Source organism: Pleurodeles waltl, chromosome 3_1 (genome assembly GCF_031143425.1).
Source record: "Pleurodeles waltl isolate 20211129_DDA chromosome 3_1, aPleWal1.hap1.20221129, whole genome shotgun sequence".
NCBI lineage: Eukaryota > Metazoa > Chordata > Amphibia > Caudata > Salamandridae > Pleurodeles > Pleurodeles waltl.
The window spans coordinates 1773747796-1773771002 of record NC_090440.1 but is presented as its reverse complement, the minus strand read 5'-3'; the positions used below and the strand labels follow the sequence as shown (position 1 = coordinate 1773771002).

The following is a 23207-nucleotide window of genomic DNA, read 5'->3' as shown; positions in this document are numbered from 1 at the left end:
AGGAATTCACAAGGGTTTACAGAAGCAGACATTTAAACTGTACCCCTAGCTAACTTTATTTGAATTCTGCTTTTGCTTGAGCAGATATACACATGCATATTTGCTCTTGGGAAAATAGCAGTTTCATTTTCCCTACATTCCTTTTTCCCCACCGTTGAAAGCATTTTAATCTTGCACTTCTTACGAGCACATTTCCCACACTTTCTATTGGGAAGAGAGGGTTTGCATGGACGTTTGTGGGTGTACACAGATGAACTGGGGATTCCAGCCCTAGAGGTACTGCATCCCATTACTTGTATGCAGCTTTGGAGAAAGGTTAGAAAACAGAACCAGGCTGGCATTCAAGTCCTGCTATGATGTGAACCCTGGCATATCTAAACAGGCTGTTATCAGAGCTTTGAAATGCAATCACTACCATAAATTGCTTTCTAAAGCATCCAGTCATTTGGACAAGTAGATATTTTATAAAATGCCACACCTCTGGTAGCAAATGGCAGCTCCTGCTGGGCTCTCTAATCAAGTACTTCTTCACCCGTGGCCTGAGGATAAGTTGGCTCCTATATTTTGTCAGTTTATGGAATGTTATGTAGACAATACATTAAAACTGTGTGAAAGCCGGTATTGCCATCTTTCAGAACTGAACATGTTCTTCTCTTGTATGGGACCAGACCCAGGCAGACAGTACTCAACCTATTTTATTACCTCCGAGTTGCCTTCTTTATTCCTGAATACTTCTCAGTTGTGAGCATTCTTTTGCTTGTGGCATTTGTGTGCATGCATCCATCGTATAGACTTTCAACAGCATCTTCCCCAGAATGTGATTTGTAAAGTAAACATGTGAACCATTCTTTGCTGCTCTTGTAAAAACAACAACAAATGGAAGGAATGCAGAGCAAATCAAACATTCACCCCCAGTCACAGAGCTGGGTTTAATCCATCAGTTTTTTTGCTTGCCATGCCGTTCCAGTTTGGACCCAGCCATATGCAAATCAGTCTTGACCCTGTTCCCCATGGGAACAGTCCAGCCCGAACTGCCAGGCCAGGTATTCCCTGGACCAGAAACAAGCATCCTGGGACCGGTTTCAGGGTATCACCTTCATCAGCCAGGCTAGCTTGAATCTGGTGGCATAGCAAGCACATTTGTGTTTTGCTTTGCTACTTTTGTAGTCACAAAATAGCAATGGTCCTAATGATTTCATTTATAAATACTTCGATAACTTGAGGATCAGTAAATCGCACCCTGAAAATAAATTAAACTGATCTAAATTAATCCAAAAGAAATAGGATCGATAAATGTTTACTCATAAATTGCAAGCTGTTAGGCGCACTCCACTATGTTTAGTATTGATAAATTTATGTTAATAAGTAACTATCAGGTGCTCCATGGATAGAACCCAGCCCATTCATTTGCAGTCACCAGTTTCATGAATCTCCTTTGCTTTGATCCAGTGCCACTTGCACAATAACTTGACATCAAATGTCTCCAAGGCCAGGCCCATCAGCCTTGTAGTGTTCAACAAGTGGGGCTCCTGCTGTACCCCACATGATCCTTCTTTAATGCTAAATGGTGTGCACATTGACTTTTTGTGTTGTTTGGCCTACATATACAGTCACCGGGAACCCAGGTAGCATAGATCACGTTTCCGGCATTACAGTTGGTAAATTTCTGCAATGAGAGTCTTACATTTTGAGGTAAAAACAATTTTGTTTTCAAGACATGCACACCTTGCAGCTTGCACACATTTGACCAAAAATCTACGATAATCCTAATTTAGAGATTATAGTAGGGAGCTCTACAGGTAATAATCTAGACCAAACCACATTGTCATGAGCATTTCTACCTCTCTTGAATGACAATAAATGTGGGATAGAAACAACCAGGATGGCCAACATTAAATGCTTATGTTTGTTCAAAATTATTCTGATATGGTTGCTTTGAGTGCAGCATAAGGTCAAACAAATCAAGCCTTCATGGTCCCTCGTGCCTTACTTCTGGCTGTAATAAGTACTTTCTAAGGTGATACCGGTCCTTTTACATGCTTGTTTCAAATATCTGGTAGGGTAACATCTTTCCTTCGGACACACCAGAGCAGTAAATACATTTTGTGCTAAATATATAAATTTCTCATACAATTCCCCTAATTCTGAATGATTGGTCAAATGGTAGGGTATCACGCAAAACCACGTGGGTGGTGACTGGAAGAGTATTCAGAGTATTGTGTTGCGTAGGTTTGCCGAACATTGTGGTTTATATTGTATGGCCCGCTGCTTTGATAATCCGGTCCAAGGAAGGCCACCTCAGTGAATATATGTGACATGGTGAATTGAATATTGAATATCAGTGGACGTGAAATTGAGCAAGATGTGAAAAGATTCCAGTGCACTCTTATCACCTGTCCAAACCATGAAAACATTGTCTTTGTACCATTTCCATTGGGTGATAAATGGGCTTATGCTTGCTGCAAATGTGCAGTTCAGAAGTGTCCATAAATATTTTATCTGCACCTAGACCAAATCTGCCCCAAAGGTTACCTCTTAACTTGAAAATAATAGTCAATGCTCAATTTTGAATAATTATTTGGAAGTGCAATATCCAGTAGGGAGACAATTAAGTCTGTAAGGACTTGGTTAAGACATGATCTAGCTTCCAAACTGGCCTGATAACTGGCAGAGACTCCGTCTGAAGGATGTTTGTTTACAAAGACTGTATGTATATATTTGAAGTGTTGCCAACAACTCCTGGAAAGGGGTGAGGGGGTGTTGAGAGTCAAACTCAGGACTGTGGCGAGGGGCTAGATGAACAAAGCCATGTATTTACACAAAGGCTACAGCACTGAGTCACATCTGGAGATAAGTCTCCCAGTTGGATTATCTGTTCTTTTATGGATTTGGGGGGTGTGTAAATAGTAAAGCGTTCACAGGTATTTCCCATTCTGAACAGCAAATTCACTCTGACTCAAGATCCCAATTTCAAATTTCACCTTTGTACTAGTAGGATTAAGATTTTGGCTCCCCTTAGTGAGATTAGCACTCTTAACGCTCAGGTATTGATAATCGTAAAATTACCTTATCATGGTAGTATCCTGTACAATGAACATTAATGTTGAAGAAAGAGTTCTAGGATGTAGAATTATAAAAACAAAATAGCGATTATATTGACTTTTAGATCCATATTTCAAAAACGAACCCTTCATCTGGATGAATCATCCATCACCCAGTTCGCCTATCCATAGGCAAAGCAAATTTAGAGCTGGAATTTGCCGTTAGTGGAGCCCCCATTTGCTTTCTTTTTTACAGTGTTTTCCATGCCTTTGAAGACAGGTGTGCCAAGATAGTAGTACAAATGTCACTATAGTGAGAAACTTTGTAACATGCTAGTCTTATCTGTAGTTATAACTAACTTTATTATAATTTCTCCACAAGTTCCATTAGTTTATATTGCTTATTTTGATGCACTAGTACCATAATAACATAATAATTGACTCATTAGAGATCTGTGGTTTTTATATTTTTCCCTGTTGTAGTTGTTGCCAAAACATTGTGCCAAGACCATCAGCCAAGCAGTGAATAAAAAGTCAAAAAAACATACCGGAAAGAAAGGCGAACCTGAAAGGGAGAAACCAGGAGTTGAAAGTATGAGAAAAAACAGACTGCTTGTGACCAAGTGAGACCATTTGTTTTAAGTAAAAAAAACATTCTCTATTTATGGATGTTATTTAAAATGAACTGTTGTACACAAACAGGAAATACAGAATTTCAATGCTTTTTTTCATCATACTTTTCACACCTTACCACCTTGTGTAGGAGCTCTGCTCTTCAATGTAAGGACCCTCAAACTGCTTTTAACAAGGTACCATTTGTTTTCATGGGTCACTTTTCTGTTTCTACATGTTCACCTCTGCAGCTTATGCTCTGTCCCCTGCATGTTTACTTCTGACCCTGCCATTTACCAGTCCTGTAGCATTTTGTATTTCTTGGTTAAATAAAAGCCTTTCCTTATTGATGTAATTTTTGCCTTTTTTTATTATTTAGTAAATATTTTAATTGTTGATGTGCACAGTTCCTTTTTCTGTAAATGATTCTCTTAAATAAATAAAAAGGCAAGTTTTAGACAGATCACAGGCCTGCTTTAGTCATGGTTCTTATTTACAACCGGATTCTATAAATGAATCAAGAACAAACGGTAGCAACTGAAAAAACAGACTCCATCACTTACCTGGGATTCTCTGTCAGTTTGTGTCCTGCTTATTTTGTGTTGGACTAGCAGTACAGCCTGTTAGAAGTTGCAGAACCAGTCAAAATAGCTGCTTATCTCTGAGTTCCAGTGAAAGTCTTTGCCTTCATATTTGTTGTGGCAGCTGAAGTGTCTCTTGAACAATGTAGTGGGCTGCTTCTGGGGGAGCATTTTGGCGTGGGACTGCTATAGTTATATCATTGTGATGATACTAGCGACCACTGACATTGAGGAGGTGGGAGCTTTACTTTTGATGGCCAATTGTGCTTGTAAGATGGTGGCTTTCAATGGATACCAGGCTCAGCTTGTGGGGGACGTGCCTCAAGCTTCATGTTGTGCATGCCATTGCAGATACTGATGCATTTCTAGTACGCTGAACCAGGGTCAGTCATCACTTAGAACCTAGCTTGAATTGAGTACCACTGAATTGAGATGAAGTGGGTTTACACTCCAGAGAGCGCTGCTGCATTTTCAGTAGATTCTAGCCTAGACAGGTCGCAAAGCGACTGGTGCAGGAAGACTAATTGGCAGCCAACTATGAGAAGCTTGACATCTTCCAGCTACAGGCTCGAAGGAGGTAGGAAGATGGAAAGAAGAGCAAGGACCTTGTAGGAGATTAACTTGCCAAGTGACAGAAGCAAATGATAGTATCACTTTACACTTTAGGCAGCAGTAACAGCTGTGGAGTCCACGGTCTTTATGGTGAGTTTAAACAGATTTACAAGCTGTGGAAAGTTCCAGCAAAGGATTTTATCACCAAGAGGGTTTTGCGCACCAGCCAGAGAATATGGAAAGAGCAGCCATGATAGCTTCCTGAGGTTTCCTTGTGCTGTAGCAAACAAATACAACACCAAGCAGATGCAGGTTTTTTTCAAGAACACATGCTTGCAGTTGAATTACTAAGGTTTCAAATTAATTCAGCCTTATGGTCAGTGTTATCCCATTATACAGAGTTTGAATTCTTTCACACAGATTTGCTATAGTGTTTGTAAACAAATTTCATTTCCTGGCGCCAAGATGCAAATTATTCAGTTTGATGCTATCTACTTCCATCTGTAGTGGTCCATTCTGCTTCTCTGTTCTTGAACAGATTACACCTCTCAAGAACTCCGTCTTCATGCTTCATGCTCTGTCTCTTTTAGCAAGCTCACTTCCCATCCGGAGGAGTGAACAACAGCCACCACTCTAACAAACCCAGAAGGACCAGACTGGGAGTAAACTGGAAAACTCTACCCATAGCCGCCACCAGGGAGCATTCAACCAGTGACCACAATTGTTGAATAATTGGACATTCCCAAACCATGTTTCCATCACTTCTAAGTAACGGATGCATTTTCGATCCAATCTATTCATTTTCCAAAGCCTCTCAAGCATACAGTAAACTTTGCTGAGGTATTTGAATTGGATTAAACAAAGGAATGCCAAAAATAGTAGGCATCTATGAAGGGAAAACAAATATATATATAAACAAAATAGGAAATCCTTTTTCAGGGATTTAACATTTATCACTTAGAGCTCATCTTATATTTCCCTCAAAACAAGCAGCAGTATTGGCACTAATTTACCAATTATGTTGCATGATGTTAGTGTGCAAGATTTCTGAAAAGTAAGCATCTATCAGGGTCACAGGATTTCCGTCCCTTTTCTCCATTGTGCCAGCAGGTGCTTCCTCTGTCAGCAGTTCCATGCAAGTTACAAGCTGATACATTAGCTTTTGGCTCCATTTTTGTTATGTTAAAGTTTTCTTTCAACAATATATTCAGTTATGAGAATTGCAATTGTTACTCTTAAAGTAATTGGTTATTTGTTATCCAGAGTATATAGTTTTCAAACCATTACAGACTAGCAAATTCTGATTTTATGAGCAAAATCAACAAATACTTTGCTTCAGTAGGCTGTGTTATTGAATTGCTCTGCTTTTGTTGAATGAGCACTTCACCAGCTGTTGTTTCATTTGTTTTTAGCTTGGACAAACTGCACACAGCACTTTCTGAGCTCTGTTTTTCGATCAATTATGTACCAAATATGATGGTTTGGGAGCACACTTTTACGCCGAGGGAATATTTAACTTCTCATCTAGAAATCCGCTTTACCAAGTAAGATTTTATAAATATTTTATCCCAGAAAGTGAAAGTATTTCAAGATACTGTAATACATGTGTAAAAGGAATAGTAAAAATAATATTGTATCTGCTGGTGAAAGTAAACGAATGTTATGCTCTAGGTAGTGTTTTAAATTATTGTCTGATATTTTGTCACTGTTGTTCGTTACAGTGATATATTCATATGTGAATACTGTTTAATTTGTAAAGATGTTGAAGTATGGGGATTAAAACTTTTGTGATGTGTTTAAATTATAATTAAGCAAGAGTTACAGTAAAATGAGGATGACCTGCAGTAATAACATACAAATTTATCGAAACAGAATTATGATTGCTTCAGAAAAAAATCACTGGTATTTGATTTAGTGTTTCTATTCATATTTTAGAAGCTTTAAAATTACCCAAGGAGATTCTCTTTGTGTGTGCAGGAGTGGTATTTGTGCACATATTGTTGATGACGCTGACTGTAGCTGCCGTGGGTCTATACTTGCAAAGATTGTATTTACTGTGGTACTTACGGTAGCTGGGTTAATGAGTCAAAGATCACTGTGCTGTTTGTAATGAAATTTAGCCTTCCTAATCTAGCAGATGGACTCTGATTTTCTGGAGAATTATGTAGAGAGTTAGTCTACGTATCCCACACTCTGTACATGTATTTTTTAATTTTTGTATGGTGTGGTCAGGAAGTCAGATGAGGCCTCTTCATCTTAAAGACTTAAAATGTGCAGAGGTGCACCTCTCCCTTGTCGTACATTAAGCGATGCTTCATTAATTCAGGGATTAAGAAGTAATTAATGTAGGTTTTCTTAGTTAGGATTTTGACTGACGTCATGAGTTTATGTGCTTTTGCTTGGAACATCTATGTCTTGAGGATTCAGTGATCGAGACAGAACCTTTTAATGTGTTATTAGGCCGTGTGAAGGTTTGGCCTGGCTGGCTGTTTGATGCAGTTAACATAGGCCTTTAATGATGGTTTGTATTGTCTTTCCTTTTTAATTTGTATATAAAGGATGTTTTCGTTTGGATTTGTATATTGCACATTCACCCTACATAGGTATCTTGATTGTTGAAAAGAATGTAGTGAAACCTAGCTGGGTGGATCAAGAATTATTCAGCACAAAAGAACTGGTCTTCGAGTTGGTTTTTTCAGTTGAAGACCGGCAGGAAAAGCATTCCTTATCATGGCCACATGCACATGAAAGGCATGGTTGCTCATAGTAGGTGCGCTAAAATCAAACAGGAGAGGTAAAAGCAGTATCTGGTTGCCACTCTGCTTCTAAACCTCTCAATCTTTTAATATCAACAGGAGTGTAACCACTTAACCCAAGCCACCAAGGAGTCCCTGCAGTTTCTTTTAAAAGAGCCTCATCAGCTATTTTCTACTACGAGCATGTTGCTTCTCTGGTGTACTCAGCTCATAACATCATCATGGGGTCTCTTCTTTACCCTAACCAAGGGGACCGTTTCCACACAAGTCAAGGAAACTGTTAGGGATCTGTGAATAGAAAATAGTGCAGTGAAGGTGGAAAAGTGATCTAAAAATACCTATATCACTCAGCTACAATCCCACTTTACTCTGACTTGGATAGGGTATATATAAAAGCAAATGTGATGTGTCAGGAACTAATTACGTGTCTTTCGCATTTATCAGGTCCACATGTTTTAGCCCAATCTTGCCCAAAGGGGCCGTTAGCTTTCTTCAGGACCAAGAAATCTGCGGATCCCCAAGTACCTAGATATGGATATTACCTTCTAGAACTTCTCAATTTACTGCAATGACTTTGTGAGCTGCATACTTGAGATGCTCAAGTGCTTCTATGGTGAAGACATATATGCAGGGATAATATTATTAATCAATATAGTTTCTTTAATATAACTACTTGTACACCTTTTCTAATTTGAAGGTGGTAACTTAAGTCCTGCTTTATGTATATCTGTAGTTGAACTAACATATACCACATATTCAAAACGTATTAATATAATAAAAAATAGACATAAGCAAAAAGAGAAAATTCCACTTATGTGGATTACAGTCCCCTGAATTCTAAAATGACCTTCCTTGTTTATTCAACACACACAATTCTCTCCAATTCCACCTGCCTTATTCAAAGAATCCTCTACTTCATCTGTTATTTACAGAGAGAAATCTCTTGATGATTTACATTGTTATAATGACAACCAGATGTGAAAATCATTAATGTACTCATACCTATCTAAGTCTCTACCTAAGCCTTCATCTGTTGATCAGTTTTCCAAAAAAAAAAAAAAATTGTTTACAAATGTGGGCACTCTCACGATTAGTAAACTTACCTTGAATTCCTTCATATGCCTGTATTTTCAGCAGGCAACAGTTAAGTAGCAATAAGAAGGGAAGAGTATGTTCCATGGCATGTGTGGCTGTAGACAGACATGCTTTGCATAAGTCCGTGATCTACTGTTGTGCTCAGAGTATTACAGGTTGTTTTTCTTCGAAGAATATTTTTGAGTAACAAGATTGAGTGACTCCTCCTCTTGGTGATAGTGCACATGGGCATCGAACCCTTTGTTAGATTGTTTTCTCTCCACTGTCTGGTTCGGATGTGTTTCCTTTCGCTCCGGTAGATCTCGGTTCAGTCTCTTTCGAACGTTTCTTTCCGTCTTTCTTTTGACAACGGTGTAGTATTTCCATTGCATATTTCCACACTTAAGCTAATCAATTTGATTTTCAGCATCTGGGTCAGTTCGACGTCCTTAGGGGCCTCAACGCCCTTCTTGGGCCTACTCTGTCAAGTGCTGTCGACCCTTGACAACAGTCCAAGTTCCTGCACGCAGATCAACACTTGTTGTGTAACTTGGGCTTGTCGCCGGAACATAAAGAGGAGACTAAAAGACTTTCCGGGAACAAAGAGCAAATCGGTTGGAGATGGCGTCGAAGATACTGGGTGACACTCCTGACATCTTCAGAGAGGAACACTCACAAGAGGAAATTGGACATCAGGAAGCCCTCTCGATCCGAGACTCTGAGTTGGATGAAGATTCTGACACCAGCCCCATCTTCACACATAAAGACATTGAAAAAAAACCTCCAAGCTGATCATCGGCCACCACTGCCTTCGGGCTATTGTAGAATCCGAAAATTACATTTGGATGCCCCATCCTCTGGTTTGGCACCGAAATTTGACAAGCCCAAATGACTTCGGCATTGACCAATTACTGAACAGCATCACAATCAATCTTGGGATCGAGTGGAGCTTTCGATTCCAGCACTTTGGCTCCAAAAAAGCTGCCTTCAAGATTGGCTTAGGAGCCAACCCCTTCTGTTAAAAAAAGACTTAAATTCCGAAAATTGTGGAACCGAACATTATGCTTTCCAAAGACCCCACAATTTCACCTGAAGGGACTTCACGAGCAGAGCCCATTTCAGAAATAATGGACACTTTTCAGCGCAAGATACATAAACAAAAGGACACAGGGAAAATAATTGCTTACTGTTCCAGTTACAAGGGGACGTACCTTTCAAGAAACATTGGACAATGCTCCTTCTCCTTAAAACATCACCAAGGACAAACACAAGGCTCCAGATCAACCTCGGGCTTCTCCATCTCACTCTCCTGTACTTCCTCCTACTCCACCACCACCGCAGTCACCTACATCTTTAAAACAGTCACAATTCTGTCCACAAGGAGCATCATCACCTCCTAGAGATGACCTAGGTAATGTTCCACAAGATATAGATCCATGGGATTTATATGATCCAGATCCCATAGTCCCTAATGACCCTGATTTATATCCAGCGGGGCATTCATTGTATACAACAGCATACAACCAGGTTATTGCAAACACAACTGCATACCACAATGTACATATGCACACTGACCCTATTGAAGAGGATTTCCTCCTTGATACTTTAACCAACACTCATAACGAGAGTCAGTTCCTACCCATGCTGCCAAGTATGCAAGACACCATCTACTGAGCCTTCCACCTCCCAAACCAAACAAGGAACACGTTTTTACAAAAGAGGTTCCTTCAGCGGCTCTTATAAGGATGCAAATAATAGAGGCAGAGGTAAGGCGTTCACCTCTAGCGGTTCTGCCTCAAATACAAGACAGTGACTTCTTACAAATCCCCACAGCACACACCTCTCTAGCGAGGAGGGGGGGAGACTTACAAATTGCTATCATCAATGGTCTAATATCACCTCAAATCAATGGGTTCTATCAATTATTGTAGGAACATGCCACTGTTGGCATGGTTATCCCCTAACGTTTTGCCTTTTATTGATGCTAGTTATGATTGAAAGTGTGCTGGGACCCTGCTAACCAGGCCCCAGCACCAGTGTTCTTTCCCTAAAGTGTACTTTTGTTCCCACAATTGGCACAGCCCTGGCACACAGATAAGTCCCTTGTAAATAGTACCCCTTGTACCAAGGGCCCTGTAGCCAGGGAAGGTCTCTAAGGGCTGCAGTATTTATTATGCCACCCTATGGGGACCCCTTGCTCAGCACATGCACACTGCCTCACAGCTTGTGTGTGCTGGTGGGGAGAAGAACACTTACGTCGACATGGCACTCCCCTCAGAGTGCCATGCCCACAACCCACTGCTTGTGACATAGGTAAATCACCCCTCTAGCAGGCCTTACAGCCCTTAGGCAGGGTGCACTATACCACATGTGAGGGCATAGCTGCATGAGCACTACGCCCCTACAGTGTCTAAGCCAATCCTTAGACATTGTAAGTGCAGGGTAGCCACAAAGCGTATATGGTCTGGGAGTTTGTCATACACAAACTCCACAATTCCATAATAGCGACACTGAATACTGGGAAGTTTAGTATCAAACTTCTCAGCACAATAATTCTACACTGATGCCAGTGTGGGATTTATTGAGAAATGCACGCAGAGGGCATCTTAGAGATGCCCCCTGTATACCATCCCAACTACTAGTGCTAGGCGGACCAGTTTCTGCCAGCCTGCCATATCCAGACAGGTTTCTGGCCACATGGGGTCAGTGCCTTTGTGCACTCTGTGACCAGGAACAAAGCCTGTACTGGGTGGATGTGCTTCACACCTCCCCCTGCAGGTACTGTAACACCTGGTGGTGAGCCTCAAAGGCTCAAGCCTGGTGTTACATCGCCCCAGGGCACTCCAGGTAGTAGAGATGCCCTCCCCCCGGACACAGCCTCCACTTTTGGCTGCAAGTCTGGAGGAGATAATGAGAAAAACAAGGAGGAGTCACCCTCCAGCCAGGACAGCCCCTAAGGTGTCCTGAGATGCGGTGACCCCTGCCTTAGGAAATCCTCCATCTTGCTTTGGAGGATTCCCCCCAATAGGATTAGGGATGTGCCTTCCTCCCAACAGGGAGGAGGCACAAGGAGGGTGTAGCCACCCTCAAGGACTGTAGTCATTGGCTACTGCCCCCCAGACTTAACCACACCCCTAAATTGAGTATTTGGGGGCGACCCTGAACCCAGGAAAACAGATTTCCTGACAACCTGAAACAAGGACTGCTGACCGGAAATCCCAGCAGAGACGACAGAGACAACAACTGACTTGACCCCAGGCCTACTGGCCTGTCTCCAGACTCAAAGAACCTGCAACAGCGACGCATCCAGCGGGACCAGCGACCTCTGCTGACTCAGAGGACTGCCCTGCAACCCAAAGGACCAAGAAACTCACGAAGACAGCGGCTCCGTTCAACCAATAAAGAAGAAACCATCTTTAAAGGGACTCCAGCCTCACTCAGGAAGCGTGAGTCCCCAACACTCTGCAACCGACCCCCTGGCTTGTGTCCAGAAAATCCAACACTGCAGAGAGGACCCCCGGCGACTTCAGCAACATCGGCACCCTGAGACGACTTCCCTGCATCCTCACAGCGACACCTGCAGAGAGAATCCAGAGGCTCCCCCTGACCGCAACTGCCTGGTAGCAAAGAACACGATGCCTGGAAGAAGCACTACAGTGCTGGTGTGACCAGCAGGCGGCCCTCTCCTTACCTAGTCAGTGGCTGGCCCGAGAAGCCCCCCTGCCTGCATCTCCAGAGTGACCCTCTGGTCTCCACTGATTTCAATCTAAAACCTGACACCTACTTTGCACACTGCACCCGGCCGGCCCTGTGCCGCTGAGGGTTTATTTTGTGTGCCTGTTTGTGACCCAAGTGCTCTACAAAACCCCCCTGGTCTGCTCCCCGAGGACGCAGATACTTACCTGCTAGCAGACTGGAACCAGAGCACCCCTAGTCTACATAGGTGCCTATGTTATTTGGGCCTTACTTTGACCTCTGCACCTGACCGGCCCTGTGTTGCTGGTGCTAGGTGTTTGTGGTTGACTTGAACCCGCAACAGTGGGCTGTCTATGCCCCGGAGACTGAAACTGTAAATGCTTTAACTTCCTGATAAACTAACTTGTACTTACCTCCCCCAGGAGCTGTTGATTTGTGCACGGTGTCCACTTTTAAAATAGCTTATTGCCATTTTTGCCAAAACTGTTTACATTACTGTTTTAATTCAAAGTTCCATATTTACCTATGCCAAGTATCTTACAATTTATGTACTTACTTGAATTTGGAATCTTGTGGTTCTAAAATATATTTACGAAAATAATATTTTTCTATATAAAAACCTATTGGCTTGGAGTTAAGTCTTTGAGTGTGTGTTCTCATTTATTGCCTGTGTGTGTGTACAACAAATGCTTAACACTACCCTCTGATAAGCCTAACTGCTCGACCACACTACCACAAATAGAGCATTAGTATTATCTATTATTGCCACTATCAATCTCTCAGGCGTACCCCTGGACTCTGTGCACACTATCTCTTAATTTGAGATAGTATATACAGAGCCAACTTCCTACAATTATCCAACATAATTATTGTCTAGAACTCATTTCCACTCCACCAAATATTCCCCTTCATGTTCACAAACTCTTACACCATCATCTCATTCTCTTAAAAGAAGAGGTACAATCCCTTCTTCTCAAAGAGGCTATAGAACCAGTTCCCCTATCTCAACAAGGGTTAGGAGTATATTCCCTATAATTCCTTATATCAAAGAAAGACAATTCGGGATCTCGGCCCTCTCAACCTTTACATAGTTTCAGAACATTTTCATATAGTCACTGCAAGATGTTATTCCCCTATTACATCAAGGAGATTACATGACAGCATAAGATCTCAAAGATTCTTATTTCCCGTACATCCAGTGCATTGCAAATATCTCCGATTTGTCATTGCGGGAAAACATTGTCCATTCAAGGTTCTACCATTTGGGGTAACAACCGCCCCCAGGGTGTTCACATAATGCTTAGCGGTAGTGGCGGCATTCCTCAGTCAGAAGACAACATATTCATGTTTTCCCATCCTTGGACGATTCGCTCATCAAAGCCAGTACTGCCCAACAATGTCATAAGCCTACTCAGTACACAGTAAACCTTGTACACACTCTGGAATTTGCAGTCAACTTTCTCAGATCCCATCTCCAACCCTCACAGATTCTGCCTTATCTGGGAGCAATTCTCAATACTTACTCAGTTGATATATCCAAACCCAGCACTGATTCAAGCTTTCTAAACTCTTCTGTCTCAATTACAGGAGAACCATACTTACACAGTGAGGCTAGTGATGCAGCTATTCGGGATGATGGCCCCCTGCATTGCCATCGGTCCTCATGCCAGACTACACATGCGTCCATTACAACAGTGTCTGTCCTGTCAGTAGTCACAGAGTCATCTTCAGGATCTAGTTTTGTTGGACCGCCAGACTTGCTGCTTCTGCAATGGTGAAATCATACCAACCTTTCAATGGGACGGCCCTTTCAAGACCCTGTGCCTCAGATCACTCTCACTACAGCTGCATCACAGATAGACTGGGGAGCTTACCTCAACAACCTTACAAAACAAGGTTGATGGGATCCCATTCAGCAAACTTAACACATCAACTACTTGGAGGTAATAGCAGTCTTTCTAGTGCTCAGAGCATTTCTGTCACAACTCTCGGACAAAGTGGTTCTAGTCCCCACAGACAACATGACAACTATGTATTAACTGCAGAAACAAGGAAGGACACACATCTCAATTGTCCCTTCTAGCTCAGATAATTTGGAAGTGGGTAATTCACAATCACATTCAGTTACTGGCGGAATATCTCCCAGGAATGGACATTCAGGTTGCAGGCCTCCTAAGCAGGATGCAGCAACAAGTCCACAAATGGGAACTTCACCCATAAGTACTTCACCAATACTTTCACCTCTCTGGGGAACACACAGAAATAGATCTCTTCACCACCGTAGAAAATCCAAAATGCCAAAACTTTGTGTCCAGATACCCACATCCTGAGTCCAAGGGCAATGCCTCTCCCACTCATTCCATTTCTGATTTGCAAACTGAGACAAACATCACTCACCATGATCCTTGTAGCCCTCACATGAGCACGTCAACCTTGGTACACACTATTGGATCTGTCTGTGGTTCCCCACCAGAAACTTCCCAACAGAGAAGACATTTTGACTCAAAAGAGAGATCAAATCAGACATCCAGACCCCAGAACACTCCATCTTGGGATATGGCTCCTGAGTTTGAATATTTACAACTTCCATCTGAATGTATAGACCTACTTAGAGAGGCATGTAAACTTACAACTAGAAAGTGTTATGCTGTAAAATAGAAATGTTTTGTATTCTACTATCAGCCTAAACATATTTATACCCTCAAAGCATCAGCACCAGACATTATGTGCTACTTTTACAAAAGGCAAATCTAGCATACTCATCTATCAGACTTCATTTAGCAGCTATAGCTGCTTACCTCCAAAAACAGACATCATATTTCTTTGTTCAATATTCCTGTAATTAAAGTGTTTATGGAAGGACTTAAGAGGGTTATCCCACCCAGGGTTCCTCCAGCTCCAGTATGGAACCTTAATATTGTCCTTACTAGACTTATGGGTCCACTATTTGAACCCTTGCACTCCTGTTCTTTGCAATTTCTTAAATGGAAAGTTGCCTTTTTAGTGGCTATCACTTCTCTACGACATGTAAGTGAATTACAAGCTTTGACTTCAAAGAAACCCTTTTTCCAAGTAGTTCTTAGAACAAACCCTAAATTTCTCCCAAAAGTAGTTTCACCATTTGAGGTTAACCAATTGAGTTACCTGTTTTTTCCCCACAGACTGACTCGGTTGCTGAAAGTACTTTGCACACACTAGATGTTAAACAAGCTCTTATGTATTACATTGACAGGACTAAAAGATTTAGAAAATCTATACAGCGTTCTGTAGCATTTTCAATGCCTCACAAAGGCAATCCAAATTTAAAAAATGGAATAGCTAGATGGATAGTCAAGTGTATTCAAACTTATCTGAAAGCTAAAAGACAGTTACCTACAGCTCCTAGAGCACACTCTACCAGAAAAAAAGTGCTTCTATGGCCTTTTTAGGAAAAATCACATATGGCAGATATTTGTAAAGCTGCCACTTGGTCTACACCACACACGCTCATTAAGTACTGTTGTGTAGATGATCTGATAGAGAATTCTAGTTGTAGATTCCTTAGCTTAGAATTTTCTCCCAAACGTCAGACTGGATCAAGAGATTTGTCTTGGGTGCATCATTTCTGGAAAGCCATGGTTCCACCCGAAAGAAAGTAGTCGGTAACCAGCCCTTGGGTTCAGTGCAGAGAAAGGCCAAGTCACCCCATCAACAGGCCATGCCTGTTTCGGTTTCGGGGTCGAGCAAGAAAATAAGCAGCTCCACCTCTGAACCGAGCAGATGCCTACAATCTTTGGATCCAAAATTACTGCATCTGGCTTCGGAGCCGAAACCTCGGCTAATATCTTCGGGACCGAAACAGCTCAGAACCGCTTCGGTACCGAAAACGTCCTTCTATACAGAAGACAGGACTTCGACCCGTTTGTAACATATGCCCAAAACAGCCACTGAACAATCCTCTAAGGGCACAAAAACATTAGAACATCAAATAGAAGAATCTGGTATTCAACCAATTTTGGAGGTTATGGACAGTAAGCAGAGAAGAATACATATCCACAAAGAGACTGGGAAAATTATTGCTTCTCCACCTCCACAGACAAAAAAAAAAGCTGGCATTTGAAGAGACTCTTGATACTGCTCCACCACCAGCAAACATTTTCAAGCGAAAGGAGAAGCCATCACCTCTCCAGCTTTCTCCACCACATTTGCCACAGCTTTCTTTCTCACCACCACCTACTACCATCACCATCACACTCCCATACCTATTCACAAGGAGACACAGTGGACCCATGGGACATGTATGACTCGGACCCTATACTGTCCAATTATCCTCATCTTTACCCCACTAAACCATCACTGTAAGGAAATGGCTCCCTGTTGCAATTACCCCCCACTTTTTGCCTGATACTGATGCTGACTTGACTGAGAAGTGTGCTGGGACCCTGCTAACCAGGCCCCAGCACCAATGTTCTTTCACCTAAAATGTACCATTGTCTCCACAATTGGCACAACCCTGGCACCCAGGTAAGTCCCTTGTAACTGGTACCCCTGGTACCAAGGGCCCTGATTCCAGGGAAGGTCTCTAAGGGCTGCAGCATGTCTTATGCCACCCTAGGGACCCCTCCCTCAGCACAGACACACTGCTTGCCAGCTTGTGTGTGCTGGTGGGGAGAAAATGACTAAGTCGACATGCCACTCCCCCCAGGGTGCCATGCCAACCTCACAATGCCTGTGCCTAGCGATTTGGCTCCTGAAGTCATAGAGTTTGGATATTTACACCTTCCACAAGAATGTATGGATGTTCTAAAACAAGCACGTAAACCAACAACCAGGCAATGTTATGCAAATAAGTGGAAACAGTTTGTATACTACTGCCAACCTAGAAATCTAGATCCACTTAAAGCATCAGTACAGGATATAGTATGCTATTTGCTTTATTTACAAAAAGCAGACCTGGCTTTTTCCTCTATTAAAATTCATTTAATGGCCACATAGGTGTAACTACAAACCATACAGCATACTTCTCTCTTTAGAGTTCCTGTCATAAAAGCATTTATGGAAGGACTTAAACACATTATTCCACCCAGAACTCCATCAGTTCCTGCATGGAATCTTAACATTGTACTCATGTGACTAATGGGCCCACCATTCGAACCCATGCACTCTTGTCCTCTTCAATTTCTCGCATGGAAGGTTGCTTTCTTAGTAGCAATTACTTCATTAAGAAGAGTAAGTGAAATTCAAGCATTTACTCTAGAGAAACCGTTCTTCCAAGTACACAAACAAAAAGTAGTACTTAGGACAAACCCAAAATTCTTACCTAAAGTTTTTTTACCTTTTCACATTAATCAGTCAGTGGAATTGTCGGTCTTCTTTCCACAGCCAGACTCTGCTGCTGAAAGACGCACACACTCTTGACCTTAAGAGAGCTCTAATGTATTACATAGACAGAACAAAAGACTTTAGGAAAACAAATCAGCTTTTTGTTGCTTTCCAACAACCACATCAAGGTAATCCCATTTCAAAACAAGGATTAGCTAGATGGATTGTGAGAGGTATTCAAATATGTTACCTTAAGGCAAAAAAGCAACTATTAATAACCCCAAAAGCACATTCCACCGGGAAAAAGGGTGCTTCTATGGCATTCTTAGGAAATATACCAATGGCAGATATATGCAAAGCTGCCACATGGTCCACACCACATACGTTCACAAAGCATTACTATTTATCTAGACAACAAGCAAATGTTTGTACATGTATAAATGTTCAATGGCATGTGTAGCTGCAGATACACATGCTCTGCATAGCTCTTCCGACCTCTAGTGTTGGGCTCAGAGTGTTACAAGTTGTTTTTCTTTGAAGAAGTCTTTTTGGGGTCACAGGATCGAGTGACTCCTCCTCTCGGTTACAGTGCACATGGGCATCGACTCCATTGTTAGATTGTTTTCTTTCTGCTGTTGGTTCGGACGTGTTTCCTCTCGCTCGGAGATTTTGAATCGGAAAACCTTAGAAAACCTATTTAATTGTTGATATTGTTTCAATCGCGTTTTACATCTAGCAGCGAACCAATAGTACTGTGGGAATCTAAATTTCGCCCTTCTGGGAGCATGCGCCCGACTTTGGCCTGTTTGGGCCTACCGCGTGGAAGCCTGATGGATCGGACTCCATTTCGATTCTGCCCTCGGGGCCACGCGAAGATCCCATATACAGACCAACATCTGGTTTGTAATTTGTGCCTTTCTCCAGACCACCGAGAACAAGATTACGAGGCTTGTCGATCATTTCGATCTAAGAAGACCTTAAGAGATCACAGAGCCCGAAGATTAGAAATGGCGTTGAAAAGTACAGAACATCTCGACATCATGGAAGAAGAGAAGGCGCAGACAGCAATCTCCATCTCAGATACCGACTCCGAGCAAGAATCGGAAGAAGATACACCTATCACTGCTGACCAGCACGTGAGTACATCTGCCCCTATGCCCACATATAAAAAACTACCGAAGGCCTTGGGTATACCACTGCCGTAAGGCCATGGCTCGGCCCAAAAAAAACTGCAGTTGACCGACCTACGAGTTCGGCACTGAAAAAGGCCACTCCTCCGTCCACTTCAGAGTCGAGCAAGCCGGTTAAAAGTTCCACCACAGACTCCAGTAAACGTCCTCACTCCTCGGAGTCGAAGATTTGATGCCCTGCTTCGGAGCCGAAACAGCCAACTTCATTTTTGGGACCGAAAAGATTCAAACTTCAGAACTGAAAAAATCCTCATACACTGAGGAACAAGGACTTTCGAAAAAACTGAAACAAATTTTGAAACCGATGCAAGAATCTTACAAGCCTTCTGATGAGGACACTGAGATTCAGCCAGTATTGGAGGTTATGGATGAAAGACAATCCAGAATCAATATTCATAAAGAAACTGGCAGAATTATTACCGCACCTCTTTTAAAGACTAAAAGAAAGCTGGCTTTTCAAGAGGAATTAGGCTCTGTTCAACCACCAGCAAAAGTCCAAAAACAAAAGGAGAAACAAGCACCTGTCCCTATTTCTCCTCATTTTCCACAGCTTTCTATTTCACCTCCACACAATAGTCCACCACCATTGCCTTCTCCAACACACACTCTCAATATTCTCATGGATATACAGTGGATCCTTGGGGATCTATATGACCCGGATCCTATTGCAGACAGTGATCCTGAGCTATACCCCTGCAAACCTTCTCCACCAGAGGACACTACTGCCTACACTCAGATAGTCTCTAGGGCAGCTGCCTATCATGGGCTGCTTATGCATACTGAGCCCCTAGAAGAGGACTTCTTATTCAGCACTCTCTCTTCCACCCACTCTAGATACCAGTGCCTTCCCATGTTGCCTGGAATGGTCAAACATGCGGACCAAATTTGTTGTGAGCCAGTCAAAGCTAGAGTAATTACTCCCAGAATTGACCAGAAGTATAAACCTGCGCCTACAGACCCAGACTACATCACTCACCAAGTCCCTCCATATTCAGTAGTGGTGAGTGCGGCTAGAAAAAGAGCTAACAGTCAATCCTCAGGGGATGCGCCTCCACCCGATAAGGAAAGTAGAAAGTTTGATGATGCTGGCAGGAGAGTAGCCACACAAGTGGCCAACCAGTGGTGTATTGCGAATTCGCAAGCACTTCTTGCCATATATGATAGAGCCCACTGGGATGAGATGTAAGAAACCATACAGCACCTCCCCAAAGAGCATCAAAAGAGAGCACAACCGGTTTTAAAAGAGGGAAAGGCTATAAGTAACAACCAGATAAGGTCTGCCCTCGATGCTGCTGATACAGCTGCAAAGAGTGTAAATACTGCCATTACAATAAGAAGGCATGGATGGTTACGCTTGTCTGGTTTTAAACCAGAAATTCAACAGGCAGTACTTAACATGCCTTTTGATAACACACACTTATTTGGGCCTGAAGTAGATACCACTATTGAAAAACTAAGAAAGGACTCTGATACTGCCAAAGCAATGGTAGCATTATATACCACACCATATAGAGGCTCCTTTTGCAGGTCACAGTCTAGAGGAGGATTCAAACCACAATCATCTGAAGCTTCTACCTCCCAAGCAAAGCAGGGACAACAGCAGCAACAATATCAAAGAGGGGGGTTTAGAGGGTCTTATAGAGGTCAATATTTCAGAAACAGAGGCAGGTTCCAAGCCTCAAAACAAGCCACTACGCCTTCCAAACAGTGACTTCTTTCCCACCCCTCCACCACACACTGTGGGGGGGGGGGGGCAGGAGAGAGAGGGAGACTACAGCAATTCCACTCTCATTGGCAAATTATCACCAGACAATTGGGTGTTATCCATTATCCACAATGGCTATTGCCTAGAATTAATCTCCACCCCTCCAAACATTCCACCTTGTTACAAAAAAGTGTCCCCAGAACACAGCGTTCTGTTGCAACAGGAGGTGCAATCCCTACTAATAAAACAAGCAATAGAATTGTTCCCACATTCTCAGTAAGGAACTGGATTATACTCACTATACTTCCTCATTCCCAAAATAGAGGGCACTCTAAGGCCTATCCTGGACTTCAGACCTCTCAATCTATACATCCTGTCGAAACATCTTTACATGGTAACTCTGCAGGATGTCATTCCACTACTACAGAAGCAAGATTACATGACTACTTTAGACCACAAAGATGAGTAATTCCATATACCCCATCCATCCAGCTCACAGAAAATACCTCCGGTTCGTCATAGCAGGAAAACATTATCAGTTCAAAGTTTTGCCGTTCGGCATAACAACGGCTCCAAGAGTGTTCACAAAATGTCTAGCAGTAGTAGCAGCCTACTTAAGAAGACAACACATTCACATCTTTCCATATCTAGACGATTGGTTAATAAAATCAAGCAATTTTACACAATGCCAACACACTCAGTATGTAATAGAAACCTTACATACACTAGGGTTCACTCTAAATTATCAGAAATAACACTTTCAGCCAGTACAGGTACAACCTTACCTAGGTGCTATTCTAAACGCACAAAAAGCCGTAGAATATTCAAATACACAAAGGATACAGGCTCTCCAAAATCTCATCCCACATATCCAGCCAAATCAACAATACACTGTCAAATTTGTCATGAAAGTTCTAGGGATGATAGCATCTTGCATAGCCATAGTTCTATATGAAAGACTAAACATGAGGCCTTTACAACAATGGTCGCAGGCATACGGTCAACTTCAAGATCTAGTGTTGATGGACCGCCAAACGCACCTGTCCCTTCAGTGGTGGAATCTCAGGAATCTAATGAAGAAGCGGTCATTTCAAGACCCTATACCTCATACCATAATAACAGACTCATCAATGATAAGTTGGGGAGCTCATCTCAAGAATCATACCATTCAAGGGGGATGGGATCCCAAACAGAAACAATTTCACATAAACCACCTAGAATTATTGGCGGTGTTTCTTGCCCTAAAATCCTTTCAACCCCTTCTCAAACAGAAGACTGTTCTGATAAAAACAGACAACATGACGAACATGTATTACCTCAAAAAACAGGACGGGACAAATTCATCTCAACTGTCTTTGCTAGGCCAGACTATATGGAAATGGGCAATTCACAATCACATTCATCTATTAGCAGGATACATTCCAGGAATACACAATCATCTAGCGGATCTCCTAAGCAGGAATCACCAACAAACTCACGAATGGGAGATTCACTCTCAAGTACTTCAAGAGTACTTTCAAAAGTGGGGAACACCAGAAACAGACCTATTTGCAACAAGCGAAAACGCTAAATGCCAAAACTTCGCAACCAGACACTCGCATCCCCTATCCAAGGGCAATGCTCTATGGATCAATTGGTCACTGATATTTGCCTACGCTTTTCCCTCTGTCCTACTCCTTCTCTTTCTGGTCAGCAAACTACGTCAGACATATATTAACATGATACTCATAGCCCCAACTTGGGCACGTCAACATTGGTACACAACACATCTAGACCTGTCTGTATTACCTGATTCCAAACTCCCAAACAGACCAGATTAGTTAGCACAGAACAAAGGTCAAATCAGGCACCCAAACCCCAGTGCTCTCCATTTAGCGATTTGGCTCCTGAAGTCATAGAATTTGGTTACCTAAAACTTCCATCAGAATGTATGGAAGTGCTTAAACAGGTATGTAAACCTACTACCAAACAATGTTTTGCTAACAAATGGAAAAGTTTTGTTTACTTCTGTCAATCTAAAAACACTAATCCACTTACAGCATCTATACAAGATATTGTATGCTACCTACTTCATTTGCAAAAATCAAATTTAGCTTTCTCATCCATCAAAAACCACCTTACTGCAATATCTGCATACTTACAAACTATTCATCACACTTCTCTATTCAAAGTCCTTGTTTTTAAAGCTTTAATGGAAGGATTAAAACACATTATTCTACCTAGAACACCATCTGTCCCTTCTTGGAATCTAAATATCGTACTTACCAGACTCACAGGCCCACCTTTTGAACCCATGCACTCTTGTCAAATATAATTTTTAACATGGAAGGTTGCCTTCCTTGTAGCTATTACTTCATTACGAAGAGTTAGTGAAATACAAGCGTTCACTCTTGAGGAACCTTTTTTCCAAGTACACAAACATAAAGTTGTACTTGGAACAAATCCAAAATGTCTACCAAATGTAGTATCTCCTTTTCACATCAACCAAACAGTGGAATTGCCAGTCTTCTTTCCACAGCCAGACTCAGTTGCAGAAAGCTCTTCATACTCTAGAACTCAAAAGAGCTCTTATGTACTATATAGGTAATACTAAAGATTTTAGGAAAACAAAATGACTTTTCGTTGCTTTTCTACAACAACATAAAGGCAATCCTATATCTAAACAAGGCTTAGCAAGATGGATTGTTAGATGCATACAA

General features: G+C 42.0%; 1 protein-coding gene across 1 annotated transcript in view; it reads left to right on the top strand.

Moving 5' to 3' along the window:
* Positions 1-23207, top strand: part of NCKAP1 (NCK associated protein 1) — a 906912-nt gene that overhangs the window by 486076 nt on the left and 397629 nt on the right. The window contains exons 19-20 of the mRNA XM_069225777.1: positions 3525-3664; positions 6199-6330. Of these exons, the coding sequence (XP_069081878.1) occupies positions 3525-3664; positions 6199-6330 (272 nt within the window). The remainder of the gene's footprint in view (positions 1-3524; positions 3665-6198; positions 6331-23207) is intronic.